The sequence below is a fragment of the Meleagris gallopavo genome, chromosome 13, assembly GCF_905368555.1.
Source record: "Meleagris gallopavo chromosome 13, MGAL_WU_HG_1.1, whole genome shotgun sequence".
Taxonomy (NCBI): domain Eukaryota; kingdom Metazoa; phylum Chordata; class Aves; order Galliformes; family Phasianidae; genus Meleagris; species Meleagris gallopavo.
This window is the reverse complement of record NC_139416.1, coordinates 6,033,636-6,047,927: the sequence shown is the minus strand read 5'-3', so window position 1 is coordinate 6,047,927 and position 14,292 is coordinate 6,033,636. Positions and strand designations below refer to the sequence as shown.

At 48.3% G+C, this 14,292-nt stretch overlaps 1 protein-coding gene across 2 annotated transcripts in view; it reads left to right on the top strand.

Annotated features, from left to right (window-relative positions):
• Nucleotides 1–4,936: 4,936 nt before the first annotated feature.
• Nucleotides 4,937–14,292, top strand: part of TENT4B (terminal nucleotidyltransferase 4B) — a 38,429-nt gene continuing 29,073 nt past the window's right edge. For both annotated transcript variants that reach the window (XM_085235116.1, XM_085235115.1), the window contains exon 1: nt 4,937–5,634. In XM_085235116.1, the coding sequence (XP_085091242.1) occupies nt 5,081–5,634 (554 nt within the window). In that variant the 5' untranslated portion in view covers nt 4,937–5,080. The remainder of the gene's footprint in view (nt 5,635–14,292) is intronic.

Genomic DNA, 14,292 nt, shown 5'->3' with positions numbered 1-14,292 from the left:
CCTTTGGGTGCCACCAAGAGGTGTCTGGCTCCATGTTCCCTTCAGTCACCATTTTGTAGCTGAAAATAGAAATGGTATTGCCCTTTTCTCCAGGCTGAGCAGACCTGGCTCCCTCAGTCTCCAGCCATCTTGGTGGCCTTTGCAGCCTCGCCTGCCTCAGTGTGTCTTGTGCTAGGGGCCCAAAGCTGTGCGCAGTACTCCCAGCGTGATTTCACGAGTGCTGAAGAGAGAGAAGTGCCATTTTCTGCACCTGCTGGCCTCGCTCGTGTCAATGCTGTGCAGTGTTCATTAGCCTTCACTCACTGTGAGGTTGCACTGCTGACTTATCATCAGTTTGTCCGCTGTGACCCCTGAGGTCCTTCTCTGCAGAGCTGCTCTCATTCAGTCAGGAGCCTGCTCGGTTTTTGGGACTGCTCTGTTCCAAGTATAGGACTTCACATCTTGCATCAAGTAGGGCAGTCGGACCCTGCTTCCTGGAGACTGTTAGAACAATTATGTGTGTGTGGAACAGGGGTTGTTACTAATGAGAAAAAAATGTTTTCTCTTAAAATACAAATCTGAAAGCTGCAGATAAAAGTCTCTGCTAGAGAGCCTATTTTTTATTATAACTTGTCATACCCCATTTTTTTCCTGATAATGAAAGCAAAGAGTGTCATTTACATCTGAAGCTATTTCTGCAGTAAGAATTATTTTCTTTTGTTTGTTTTTGCTGTGCACTAACCAGTTAAATGTCTTTAGAAAATCTTCCTTTTTTTTGCTAAAAGGTAGGTTCACAGTATATATTGTATCATTTGTAGACATGTATGATTTAGTGCACGCAAATATTTGTTTCTGTCTTTTGATATACTTTGGTATGCAGGTAATGAGGACATATGAAGACAGTTTCATGTAAGTTTGTACTAAAACTCAGATGTATAAAAGCTGAAATAGTCCCTTTTCAGCTTTGTTTCACCTGAGCTGATTGAAGCTCTTCGGTGGAGCTATTGGGCTGAGGGTATGAAAAAAGGGGCAAGCTGGCTCTTGTGTCTGCTGCTCCTCAGGTAGGTTCCTGTTGGTAGAGGGGGAAGCTGTAGCTCTTAGGAGGGTTTTGTTGTTGTTTTCTTGGCTCACTGCTAATTTTAAGGAAACTTCTGTAAGTGATTTCTTGGCAACTGGTGTTGTATGGTCATGAGCAGCCTATTGCCCTTATCATGGTACATAGCAAAATGGAGCCAGTATCTTCCGGCATATTTTGATGTCCACACTTTCATTTCTCTGTTGAATTAAGAAAATCTCACTGTATTACCTGCCTAACTCCTAGCATAGTGTAACTTGCTCTTGGTGTCTAATGGATTGTTTGTGAGTGAATATGAGAGAGTAATTTTTTTTATGTTCTACTTGTAAGGGGTGAGATAGTAGATAATATGACAAGTATGGAAGACAATGAAAAGGCAAATTGTCTGTGATTGAAAGAAGTGTCAGATCATGGCCTAATAAGAGAAGAGATTTATAGGTACAGAAAAGCTCAGCTGTAAGGTTTGGACTATAAAAGTTGTTCTAACACAATTGAGAAAAATTAAGGCAGCGGAAGAAAAGAATATGTGGCTCAAGTTAAATGCTTGATGGGCTCTTCTGGCACTGATTTAATTGAGTAGTTTTAGAGTAAGCGAGACAAAGAGGAGATCCTTGACAGCATATAAAGACAAAGGCAGATCTTGGAGACACTTCGAGGGTGGGAAATACTGCCCAGATCTAGTCAGTGTGCAGCCTAAGTAAGCAGATGCTAAAGAGATGTAAGTGATCTTCATCAGTTCATTTAGTCACACAGATAAGACTGTTATCAAAGCAGGTATCTTAGACCGAGTTTGTTTGCTTATCCTTGTCCCTAAAGCGTCTGTCTACGCTTCAATTTAAAAACTGCTAGTCTGAGGTATGAAGTACAGTAAAGGAAGAGGGGCTGCTGGCCCCTTCCTGCTCAGAAGTGGTGGGACGGATGGCGGTGGTTGCTGCTTTGGCCTCTGCAACCTGCAAAACATTGACTCCACAGCTGCATAGATAAGGAATTATCATTGTTACGTGACTTGTTTTTACTCTTTATGAAGATAAACTAGTGGCAAGATTTAAATAAGTATTTGTTGTGACACGGCATTCAGAAGATGTCTGTTACATGCAACTTTATGGTTAACTACTAACTACTCAAGGTTTGTGCTGTATGTTGAGGGTATTTTTTGTGTGATATATTTTAAGGATCTTCTCTGTAGAGGAAGAAGAATACATCTAGCCAGTACTACTTGCCTTGGTTCTACATGTGTATTTTGAATGTGGGGGGAAAAAAAATCAGAGCACAGTAAAGTTACAAAATGAGAACTGTAATCTGAGAACAAATTAATTTAAAATCAGTTTGTAGCTTAAGTATTATAAATGAAATGCATATCTCATGGAATAGTAACATAGAACAACCAACCAAAAATGCTTATAAACTCAAGTTCTGTTTCCTTAATAAGTAATTTTCAGTAAAAGCATTCCCAGAGGACTGGAAAGAACTGTCTAGCCTTACATTTACTGTTGCAAATTCAAATTCAGGCAATGGTAATTGTAATTGAAAATAACATAATGGTTCTTTTCTGGCACAGATGAATTGAGCAGACAGTCTAAATATAGTCTCATTGGATGTGCTCTTAAGATACGTAACACTCAGATAATTGGCAAAAACTGAGAACTCGGACAGTGGCAGCAGAGAAAGGAATTTGAAGTTTCCCAAAAGGGCTGAAGTGCTCTGCGTGGAGGAGCTCTTACTGAGTGCTGCAGAGTTCTTGTCTGTTCTCCAAATCAATTCAGACTGTTTTACTTCTGTACCTTCCAGGAAGAATAACACGTGTTTCAATCACTCTAACTTCATATTGTTTCGGTATTATTTTCCTAAGTTCCTTGTTTCTGTGAGAGTCACAGACATAACGTTCTGTCAGACATAATTCAGTGACCACATAAACACAGCTTGAGACTTGTACACAAAGAACATGAGAGATGTTTTTTTTTCTTTCAAATCCCAGTGTCCTCGTGTTGCTGTTTATATTAAGAACTTAAATCAGAATGCAGTGAGCTGAAATAAGGCATCCCTGCAACGATCTGTGCTTTTGGGAGTGCTGTGGCTGCTGCATAGCTATCGGCACACAGGAGCGTCCTGGTGCAGCCCCGGCACTGGGAGAGGCCCTGAGTGGTCGTGTCAATGCCTCTACCACTTTTAAAGCTGTGTTGGGACTCGATATATGTTCTCTAGGCTTTGTGCTCCTTTTTGTGACAAAAATCTCATCTGGGATTGTTTCCTTTCCCTTCTGGTGTGATTTTTTTTTTTTTTTTTTTTTTTTTTTTTTTAACCTGTAAGGGAAATGTTGTTGGCCTTTTCCCACCCCCCACTGCTGATGGAGAGTAAAGGGCACTTCAAGAATCTAACTGTGGAATGGCTGACAGCTAGAAACTGTGTGGTGTTTCTAAATAGCCTTTTAGTAAGAAAAAGTTAAAGTTCAAAGTCATGACTAAAAAAGTCATGTCAACTGTATTCAAGCATGGCAGCTTTTTGCCTCTCTTCCCTAAGACTCAGGCTTGCACCCTGATCTCATGTGCTTGTGGTATCACGCTGTTTTCCAAGACCAGATACTTTGTGACTGTTATCTCCTTAATGGTAACTTGAGTTTTTATTACTGATGCTCCCCTTTCCTGTGCTGTTTAAATACGAAGTTTATGAATTGAAACCCTTTGATTCGTATATTTGTAAGAGGGACTATGGCTGATCATCTTCTGGGCAGCTTTTCTGGTATGCTTGTAAATCTTTGAATTACCAAAAAATGTGTGCCTTGAAAAATAGCTAGTGGGGACAGCTCTTCTCCATTTATGAGCCTTTATTCCTGAGCTGTGCTCAAGTCCCATCACTGTCCACTTGGTGTTGGTGGTAATTTCGGGTGATTTTCAAAGCAATTAGTCAAATCTGTCACCTCAACAACTGCATCTGGCCCTGCGATTCTCACTGGGGTTGGTTTCTCTAGGGCCGTGCAGATCAGTCAGCCCAGGGTAGAACCTCACAAGCACAGGGCTCGGTGTTCCCCTGGGCCGTGTGGGACATGGGGTGAAGCTGCACCATCAGTCTGTGGCTGTCATCACCAAACGCTGCTGGGGCACGTTGTAAGCTTTCGACCTCTCAGAATGCTTGCAACTGAAGCACACTTTTCTAGTTCCAAACCCTATCTGAGCTCCTGCTTCCTGAGGAGCAATCCTGTCCCACACAGTGCTGGAAGTGTGCTGGGACCTTTGTAGCTGATATCATACGAAAGATGTTTTAAGGCTGTGGTACGAAAGCACTGCAAAAATAAAATAGAGCCCGACTAGAAGCTGTACTACTCCATTTTGCTATTTGCTGCGCCGCGTGCAATGTGCTTTTCCATCTGCGGCAGCGGTACCCGTACAAGCATGGCAGCCGGGCGCTCCGTTTCTCTCCTTCGGCGCCGCACGGGGTGCCGGGCAAGTCCCCTCAGCCCTCACGCAGCTGCAGGGCGCGTTACGAGAAGGGGGACGCGGCGGCGCGGCAGTTACCGACGCCGGCACGCCGTGCCTCGCGCGAGGGGAACCGGAGCGGCCGCCGCTCCGCGCCTCCGCCTGCGGGCGCCGCGCCCCGTGCAGGGCGGCCCCGCGCACCTGCTGCCCGCCGGGAGCCGGCGCCCCTCAGCGCGGGGCCGGGTGAACGGGGACCGCGCCCCGAGAGGAGCCGCGGCGGCGGCGGCGGCGGCGGCCGCCTCGCTTCGGAGGGCCCCGGCGGCGGCCGAGAGGAGAGGAGCGGAGCGGCGCTCCGGCGCTGACAGCTCCGGGCCGGCCCGGCCGCCGCCGCCCCCCTTTATTGCGCGCGGCCCGTGTGCCGGCGGCCCGGCCGGGCCCCGCCTCGCCGCGCTCGCCAGGAGGGGCGGGGGCTGTGGAGCGACGGCGGCGAACAGGCAGGCGCGGAGCTGCCCTTCCATAGGAGCCGCCATTAACGCTGGGACCCGCTGACAGGGTCTCGGCGGCGGCGGCCGGCGCGGCGCGGGGAGCGGAGGCGGCCGGGGTGGGTCCCCGTTTGATGGATCCCCGGATCGCCTGGTTCCAGCCAGAGCAGCTCGGCCCCTCGAACCGCCTGTGGATGCAGATCTGGGAGACCACGCAGGGGGTCCGCAACCTCTACTTCCAGCAGCAGCAGCAGCAGGAGCAGCAGCAGCAGCAGCAGCAGAGCGCCCCCGCCGGGGCCGGCCCGGCCTCCCCGCCCGGCATGTACCGCGCCCCCCGCGCCGACCCCCAGCCCGACTTCCTGCCGCTCGAGAGCGCCAACAACCAGCACAACCGCGGCCACCGCCAGGCCTCGCCGCCCCCGGGGGCCGCCGCCTGGGCCCGGCCCGCGCGGGGGGTGCCGCCCGCCGCCGCCGCCGCCGCCGCCGCGGCCGCCAGCAACAAGAGGAAGCGCGACAACAAGGCCAGCACCTTCGGGCTCAACTACAGCCTCCTGCTGGGGCCCCCCGGGCAGGGCCGGGCTCCCGCCCTGGGCGACGGGCCGGCCGCCAGGGCCCAGGCCGGGCCGGCCGAGCCGCTCTACACCGGCACCCCCTGGAAGAAGAGGAACTACAGCCAGGGAGTCGTGGGGTGAGCGCTGGGCGGGCGGCGGGGAGCGGGGCCTGCGCCCGGCCCGGGGCCTCGAGGAGGCGGGGGGCGCCGGGCCGCGGCACCTGAGGCGGGCGGCGGGGCGCGGCCCGGGCCCGGGGGCGGTGCGGGGCGGCCGGGCGGGGCCGAGCCGCGGTGGGGGGCAGCGCTCCGCGCCCCTGCGGGGACGAGGCCCGGGCCGAGCGGCGGGCCCGGAGGGGCGGCTCCGGTGCGGGTGCTGGAACCGGGGAGGGGGAGGAAGGAGGCGTTCGCTCGAGGCCGAAGCGGCGCGTTCCGCCGGCGGCCGGGAGGTGTCCGTGTGCATGCTAATGGGGCGGGCACGCCTCGGTGCGGGGACGGGATCCTCTCGCACGCTCGTCTCGCTGTCACTGCGTGTGCACGTGGCGCGTGCTACACACGGATCGCCCGCGGAGCGCTCGGAGACTCGGAGATCGCGCGCCGCCGCAGAGGTCTCGGCGTGGCCGTGCCCGCGCGTTCCGTCTGCGTGGGTCCCCGGTTTCGCTTTTTGCTCGGCCGGCGGTGCGGCTCCGCACGCCGCAGGGATGTGGCACGGGGCCGCCCGCAGGCGGGAGGGCGGCCGGCTGTGCCCCGGGCACGCTGTGCGCCGTGCGGAACGGGCATGGGGAGGGAGCTGGGACCTAAAGGTCTGCTGGTGATAAAAAAGGGCGTTAGTAGGGAGCGACGGTGGGGGCGGTGCGTTTTCCGGAGAGGTGACAGAAAAGGTACGTTTGTATGCTGGCTGCCGTTCTGAGCAGCGAACCCGTGTGTATGCAGCATTATGGATTTCGGTATGGGATTATTAATGGTTTTCATGGATCTCTGACTGTGGAATGCGAGTGCTGATCTGAGGATTTTGTCCATATTGTTTTTCTGTTAGCTTAGGTCTCATCCCTTGGTGTTGTTGAGGCCACAGAGATCGACAGCAGCCAAACACAGATCTTCTGTCCAAAGCCCCTCCTCACCCCTTTATTAAACTTGTGGATGACTTCTGGTATGGGTGAATCCCTGGTTAAAATCCATTGATAATTTCTGTGGTTTTATTTTTAAAGTTCATACTCTCGGAATCCATCCTTTGGCTGTGACCCATTTCTCCCTCCTCCCCAGCAGCAGCACACTGACATGTGTTTGTTAAGCGTGGATTTGCAGTGCAGGGTGTAGCACCTTTCCAATCCTTCTTGCTTAGAAAACATCAGGCCTCGCCCCAGGGTTCAGCTGGCCAAGGTGTGTGGTGACAGGAGGAGTGGGAAGGACTCGGTTTAGAAATCAGTATTGATGTGAATGGGTCAGTGTTGGTGTGCCCAACTTGTGCCTATGGGTCCTTCTGCTGCCTCCCACTGGGAAGTGCAGACCTCCTGCCTCCTGAAAACCGCCCTTCTGTAAGAAGCGTCAAAACGAATATTCAAAGTTGCTGGTTGCTTTGGAAAACAAATTCTTACAGCCCCAGGCTCCCTATTTTCTTGCCAGCCACTCTGTTACCTTTACTGCAAGGTTTATAATAATTCATAAAGTGACATTGCAGAATTGTGCTGTTCTGAATTCTGTGGTCACTCTCCGTGTTGGAGCCTCCACAATGTCCTTCACAAGACTTACAGGTAGCACATTCCAAACACACTGAATCAAACATTTTTTAAGTTAGTTTTTGGACTCTGTTTACCTTCCAGCTTGTCATTTATTTACTTGGTTGTTGAGGATCGCTTTTAGAAGCTCTTCATTCTTGTGAATCTATAAACCTTTTCTCCACGTTGAAGAGACGAAGTGGAAAAAGGGACTTAGCTTTGTCAGGAGCCACAAGGTAATAACTGCACCCAAGTGCTCAAGGCGATGACTGCCGCAGTAGGAGAATTTCACCTGAATCACTTTCATGCTCAAAGTTGGATGCTCAGTGTAGACTTCTTTGTGTACTGGGCTGTCAGGTTTGTGGTGCGCGTTTATGTGATGCTGGTCCTGTTTTAGCTATTTCCTTTGTTCAAAGCGGGATAAGGTCTTTAAGATATGCCCTTAAAATACACCCCTACTTTTTTTTTATTATAATTTTTCCAAAATGCTGGAGCTGTACCCTGTTAGGAAAGCACAGACAGCCCTTGGGTGTTTGCAGGGTGCCTGCCTGGCTGCCAGTGGAACATGGTGGAGCTCTGCATTACTGCTCAGCTGCGTGCTGAGCTGCTGCATCGCTGCCGTGTGCCTTCCTCGCCAGCAGCTGCTGGTGGGCTTCTGTCCCGTGTCCTAGAGCACCATGTGATGGACAGAGAGCTCTATAACCCAGAAAACAAGGCTGTTGCTAAAGAACATATTTTAAATTACGTATTTCCAGTATGGGTTCCAGAATTTGTGTGGGTTAGTCCTAGCGTATACTGCGTAAAGGAAGATATGTAGTTGTATTGCAGGCCCTACACTGGTTTAAAAGTATCTTTTTTCCCTCTATACTTGGTTCCATGCTAATGTTACAAATAATCTAGACTTGCTGCTTTTCCTTGAATATCTTCCCTTATTTTTTTCAGTTGATCACTTTAAATTTTGAGTCTGTTGGATGCAGACTCATTACTGAGCAGTCCCATTTTCAAAAGGACCGGGCCTGACTTGCTCACATGCACTGCTGGGAGCAGACGATGGAATTCCTGTTTCCAGTGCAAGGATGTCACTTGTGTGTCAGTTGGCTCTGACCACACAGTTCTATTGATCAGCTGTCTGGAAAAACTGCCCGGTAGTTCTTAGCTAGTTGGGCAGTTTATGTAAACATGTGACAGCATGTAACTTAACTATCTTGCTACTGAATTGCCTGAAGCTTCAGATAAATGCTTGAGGCATTTCTTTTCAGTTGTTTTTATTTTTATTGAGAAACAATATCTTCTCAGCTCAAGCAATCTGTGTGTAAGGTGGTAACTGAGCAATAACCCACCACTACATGGTTTTCATATTAAGACAGTTCTCTTACAGAGCGTGCACAGTATTTATGAGCATTCGTTGGTGCAGAAATACTGGCTGTGTTCAACATGTGGCCGCTTTGTTTCTACTGAGTTAATGGCGCTGCTGTGTACATATGATTCTGGCATGTCTTTAACGCTCTTCCTTACGACAGTGTTCAGACTTCTTGTTCTGTTGGTAATGTAGATGTTCATGTTATTCATACTCCTCTGCTTTGTGCTGGCACTCTCAGCTTTGTGACATGGGAAACAGCACTGTAAAGCAGGTATCCAGTGTGTCCAACCTGCTTTGCACTGTCAGATTCAGGCATGTGTCTTCTGTCCTCTGCTGGCATTGTCAGCAGGCAGTGGTGCTCCAAAGAGCCAACAGCACAGAAAGCTGTGCAGGACCTGGATGTTGTTGCTGTAGATGTAATATGTCCATTTAAAACTGTGATTGAATTTACCTGGATGTGGTACTCCTAGCAGCAAAGGTCAGAGGTGTAGGTGGATACGTGGTTTGGGGTTCTGTGTTGTTCCCTCCCATCCAAGGACAGCAGTAAATGCCGATAGCACTGTGCCATAGCTGTAAGGGCATAAAAAGCATCTGAGGTACTAAAATGGGTCCTACAGCTCTGTCTGAGCTTAGGCTGAGCCTGGCTAAAAGAACTGCATAAGCCAGAAGCTTTGTATGAAACAACAAAGCCAAAAAAAAGAAACAAACCAGGGAAAGCCACTCACCTCGTTTTGGCCTGTCCCCTCCTGTTTCTCTGATGCTTGTACCGAAGGAAAGAGCTCAGGAGCAGCTCCCAGAATGTGGGTTTGGGGACTTTGTAGGGAACTAGATAACTTACCAGAACATGCAGTCAAATAGGAAGAACCTGACTAATGTGTGAGTTTAGGAATGAAAATGTTATATGTAGTAGTGAGGGAGAGGCTGGGTTAAGTTGAAGACTCAGTGTTTTGGAGTACTGAAAGCACAGTGATAACAGTGACTTGGACATGAGAGAGAGAGGCTTCCATTCCAATGGAGGTGCAGCAGGCTGACATGGCGCGGGGCTTCCCTGTGTGCTGGTCAGGAGGAGGGGATGCTGTGAAATAGAACCGTAACCACGTCAGGAAGAAGTAGCTTAAAGCTGTACATGCTTACTGGAGAAGTTCTAATCTGCTATTTTCATGTGGCATTTGTCAGCTCTTTGGGCCTCTTGTTGTCTTTCAAGGCAGAAGTTCAGTGTGCAGGTGTGAGCGCCGTGCTGAGCCTGAGCTGAGCAGTGTATGCGTGGCTGCAGCAGGGCTGTGGGCAGCCTGAGGCAGCGAGCCCTGTGCTCACAGCTCTCACTTGTGTGTGCTGTCAGCCACAGCAGCAGTATTGCCATGTGGGCTGGAGCATGGGCAAAGCAGCTGGGTGTAGTGTGGACACGGCAAATTGGTGTACCTGTACTGCTGATTTGTGTGGCTAAGTGCCCAACCTGGGCAAACGTAATGTCATCCTCATTTGCTGTGCTGCTTTTCATCGTGTACTCTTCAGTGTTTGAATCAAAAGCATGCGTGATACTTAGTTTGCTTGCACTAGCTTGGTGCCTACAATAGCTTCACGTAAATAAACCAGTGTTTGTTGTTCCGAAGTGCTGGTGAAACAGCAGAGAGGTGTGTGCATGCCTCTTAATGTGTCATTGGAGTAGTTGCGCGTGTTATGGACCTCATGAAGAAATGTGTGTCAAAATATGGGTTGCACTTGAATTCATCGTGTACATCATGCACAGAAATTCTAACAGCCCCCTGAAACAGTCTTCTAGAACAGTGCTGTCTCGTCACTTTGTACCACATGTGTAAACCTTAAGGTAGAAGTCCAGGGATGTGAGTTGAGTGCGCATCATTTTCTCGTGTCTGTCAGATGAGATTGCTGTTAGTGTCAGCGTTGCGCTGAGCCGTGGCCCAGCCGGGTGCCGGCAGTGCCCCCGTGACAGCTTGTGCAGTTCTGGAAGGTGGGCAGCTGGGCTGCGTGGGAGTGGGGTGGGCTATTGCCTGCAGCCTCAGGTAGTGGCTGGTTGTTATTCTCCTGGAGGGAGAGGGAGGGCTTACTAGGAGGTGCAAGCGTTAGACTAAAGGCAGTTTGAGGAAACCTGTAGGAAACACACTGTAAATATTATATAACAGTATTGTTTAGCTTGCAGAATCTTGTGCTGGTGCCAAAATTTCAGCATGTCTTGTTTAAACAATTTAAGAAGAACTTTGTAGACCTGCTGGTTTCTACACATGCAGGGAAAGAGCATTGAATGTATTTTTGTGAGCCGTTTTGTTTGCTCTGGTTCTTACATTCTACTTGTGACTTGGGCACCTACTTACCTTGGAGCGGCTATATAAGGAACAGAAGTTTGGTGGACTTCTTTGGTGGACGGGGATGTCTATATTAAGTAATAGGAAGAGAGTGTCATTCCCCCTTGGGTGTTTGCTGCTTCCCAAGAGCTGCTACATGCTCTCCTCAGCAGTGTGCAGTTGAGAAAAGAGTGCCTGCTGGATCTTTATTGGAGTCGCATTAAATTGTGTTTGAGTTCTAGCTCTTATTTTTTAATTGGCAAGCTGTTTGTATGAGGTCAGTTTTAGGAAGCGTGAGAGTGTTTTGTTGGTCCTAGACCCATGTCATCAAAGCGTATTATTGCATTTTTCTCTGCTTCGTTGTTTTTTAACCATCTTAGTGTTACACTTTGTTCCAGGGTGTTCACTTTTGTAAAGCTGGAGAATGAGATCTGTTTTCACTTTGGAAATTCTTAACGCTTTGAAATGCCATTTTGAGAAGTTGTATACATACCACCACCATCAAAACAGTACTGTAAAACTTTGTACTACTTATTGACTTCATAATTTGATGATTCAGAATACATCTCTCAATACAGAGTATGTACTCCAAAATAACAAATGCACTGAAGTTGCAGAGGTGGCTTTTGCTCCCAAGTCTTTTGTTTATATTGCATGTGATGCATAACAGTGTTCCACTGTCTTTGCTGGATGCTGGCAGTGGCAGCAGTAGCGGGATGTGGCCCGGAGCCACGTTACATGTTGTGTGGAGATCCCTGCGTGCACGTGGCCTGAGAACCTTCCTTGGTTCTCCTTTTCCTATCAGAAGAAAAAGAGAAGGCTGTCTGAAGCAGACAAAGTGAAAATCTTGCATAGAGCATATTGTAAGCAAATGAATGCTACTGCTGTTCTTAGTGAGCTGTTTGCGTTCTAATTTGGTATTTGAACATGCTGTGATTTCTGAAATTATGAGAGTTCATTCCTTTGAATTATCCATGCAGATGAACTGCCAAGGAGTGACACTGGTTGTATTTGAGTATTGCTTTCTGTCCCCAAATCTAGTAATTGGGGTGAAGAAAATATTCCTATCAGAAGGAAAAGAGTGTAAACCAAGAAGCTGGACGTTGGCTTCAGATATTTTTCCTAAGCTGCAGGTAGCATTACCGAAGTGATTTGAACTTTAATCATTTTGAAACTTTAACCTAGAACAGATAATGCAGCAGGATTTTTTTTCCAAGTATACTATGGACTTCTGATGTCAAAGCAAGATAGGTTGGATCTAGATGACACAGTTCTTATTTGTAAACTTGTCCAAAAACCTCTCCTATGGAGTCTTTGGAGCCTGTTTACCTTTTGAATAAATGTGTCTTTGCACGGGTGGTAACTGTTGTACCGTAACCATGCAATTAAAGTATTAGTATTGCTGCATTCAGTCCAGGTCTTTTGCAGTTAGCTGTCCCTGGCAGTTACTGTTCTGAGCCTTAAAGCAGTGTCACAAAACCTATGTGATACTGCGTGCTTGCTGTGTGCCTTAGGGCTGGTGGTGGCTGGGAGGCATCAGCAGGTCAGAGTGAGGGCGAACCACCCCATGGCAGCACCTGAGGATGTCTTGTGCTGGTACATCAGCAAAGTCTGTTAATTTCCTTCCTCCCATGGTGACATTTAAGATTATTTGGCAGACCTCGTTCCAGATCAGCCTCGTAATGTCCTCCTTGGCATGGGAACTACATCTGAATTATTCAGAAGCAATGTGCAGCTAAAGAGACACAGTCTTGCCACAGTTGCTTGGAGAAGGCTTTACGGTATGGCATGCTCCATCACCACACCGCTCTGTCTAATCTTGCATTTTATTTCTTCTGCTTTAGTTTATAGAGGATTTTTACTGAAAAATGGTGGTTGTAGGGGGCTTAGGAACAAAGCGTGCCTATGCACACCTACTCTTCCATTTTATTGGTGTGATTTGGGGTCAGGATTGAAGGGAGGAATGAGTCAGCCAGCATTACTTTTTAAGTGTTGTTGAGCAGCGCAGAGGAAATGGTGCTGTGATTCTGCAAGTAATGGGATGTAATAATGGGTGGATGCAAATGTTAAAGTCCTTCACAAACTTCCATACTGGAGAAATGAGGGTACTGGAGAAAGGGTTGTGCTTCCAGGTCAGGAGGAACTTTCCTTTGTTCAGTGTAGGTTTTCTGCTGGTTTGATTCGAGTGTGCATGTGTAAAATGTTGCTTATTTTCTTACTGTTTGTTTACAGACTCAGTAAATGCTGAGAAAACATGCATTGTCACAAATATAGTGTAGAGATAAGCCTTTATAAAGAGTGTTGCAGTGATTAGAGTGGGAGTATTGCTGCAGTATTGCAATCTGAGGAGCAACGTGCAGTCAGAGCGGGCCTGGCCCGGCCTCTTGGTCTGCTAGTGGTTCCAGGCTGAAGACAAGTGGTAATGCAGCCAGCCCCTTTCCCTAAGTTTTTCTCTCACTGTGTTAACTTTGAAGCTGTTCAATTCCACTGTTACTTCAGAAACAGCTGGTATTTTCCTATGTAGTCTGAAAAGCCTGTGCCTGGGCTCTGCCTGCTCTGTGCCAGGGACTCCCGGCCTGCAGGCGCCCAGTGGCTGTCAGTACAGCAGCTGGGCTGGACAGCATGGTGTAGGAGCTGTCTGGGCCCAAACAGTGGCCGTGGCTGCAGGTCATGCAGGCCTGGGTTAGGACTGAGCTGTGCTGAGAGAATGAGATCCTGATGGGCTTTGTTATTATTTGCTTGGTTATGTCACGCTGTAGCTGAGTGATTCAACCAGTGTTTGAGGATCTTCTGTTTACTTGGCCTTCTGGTTGTGTTTTGGTCTCATTGTCTCATTCCCATTCATCCATGAGGATTCCTCCTTGCTGGAGTCATACTTGGCAGGTACTCATAGGAGAACATCATCATGTTGGTTTTTGCCTTGAAGAGCCAGTTGTCTGAGGTTAACAGCTTTATACCTATTTCTGCTTCCAACATTGTATACAAGAGAGGTTTGTCTCACTGAGCTGTTGGGTTTACCTCTTATTAGATACTTTTTGAGATCAGATAAAGAACGTTGTCCTCCTTTTTTTTTATGTCGTGTAATTGTATTATACATCGGCTGTAAACATTTTCTTAGCTAAAATCTATGTAAATTTGAATTAGCTACTGATCTTCTGAAGCTGCTCTTGTTACAATTTGGCCAAATGCCACCATGCACTTACAAGTAGTAAAAGGTACTTTTTCAGTGACAATAAGTAGCAGTGTCAGTTCCTGGATGAGGGTACCTTGAAGCAAATGAAGAGTGTAACAGTATAATAATAAGCTTCAACTCTCATTTCTTGTGTAATGCAGTATGTGCCTGTAGGTACTAAGTCATTGAATGCTGGAATAGTTCACTTCAGCAACTGCTCCTCTGGAGTGTACCAGCTGCAGGGGCCCAGGA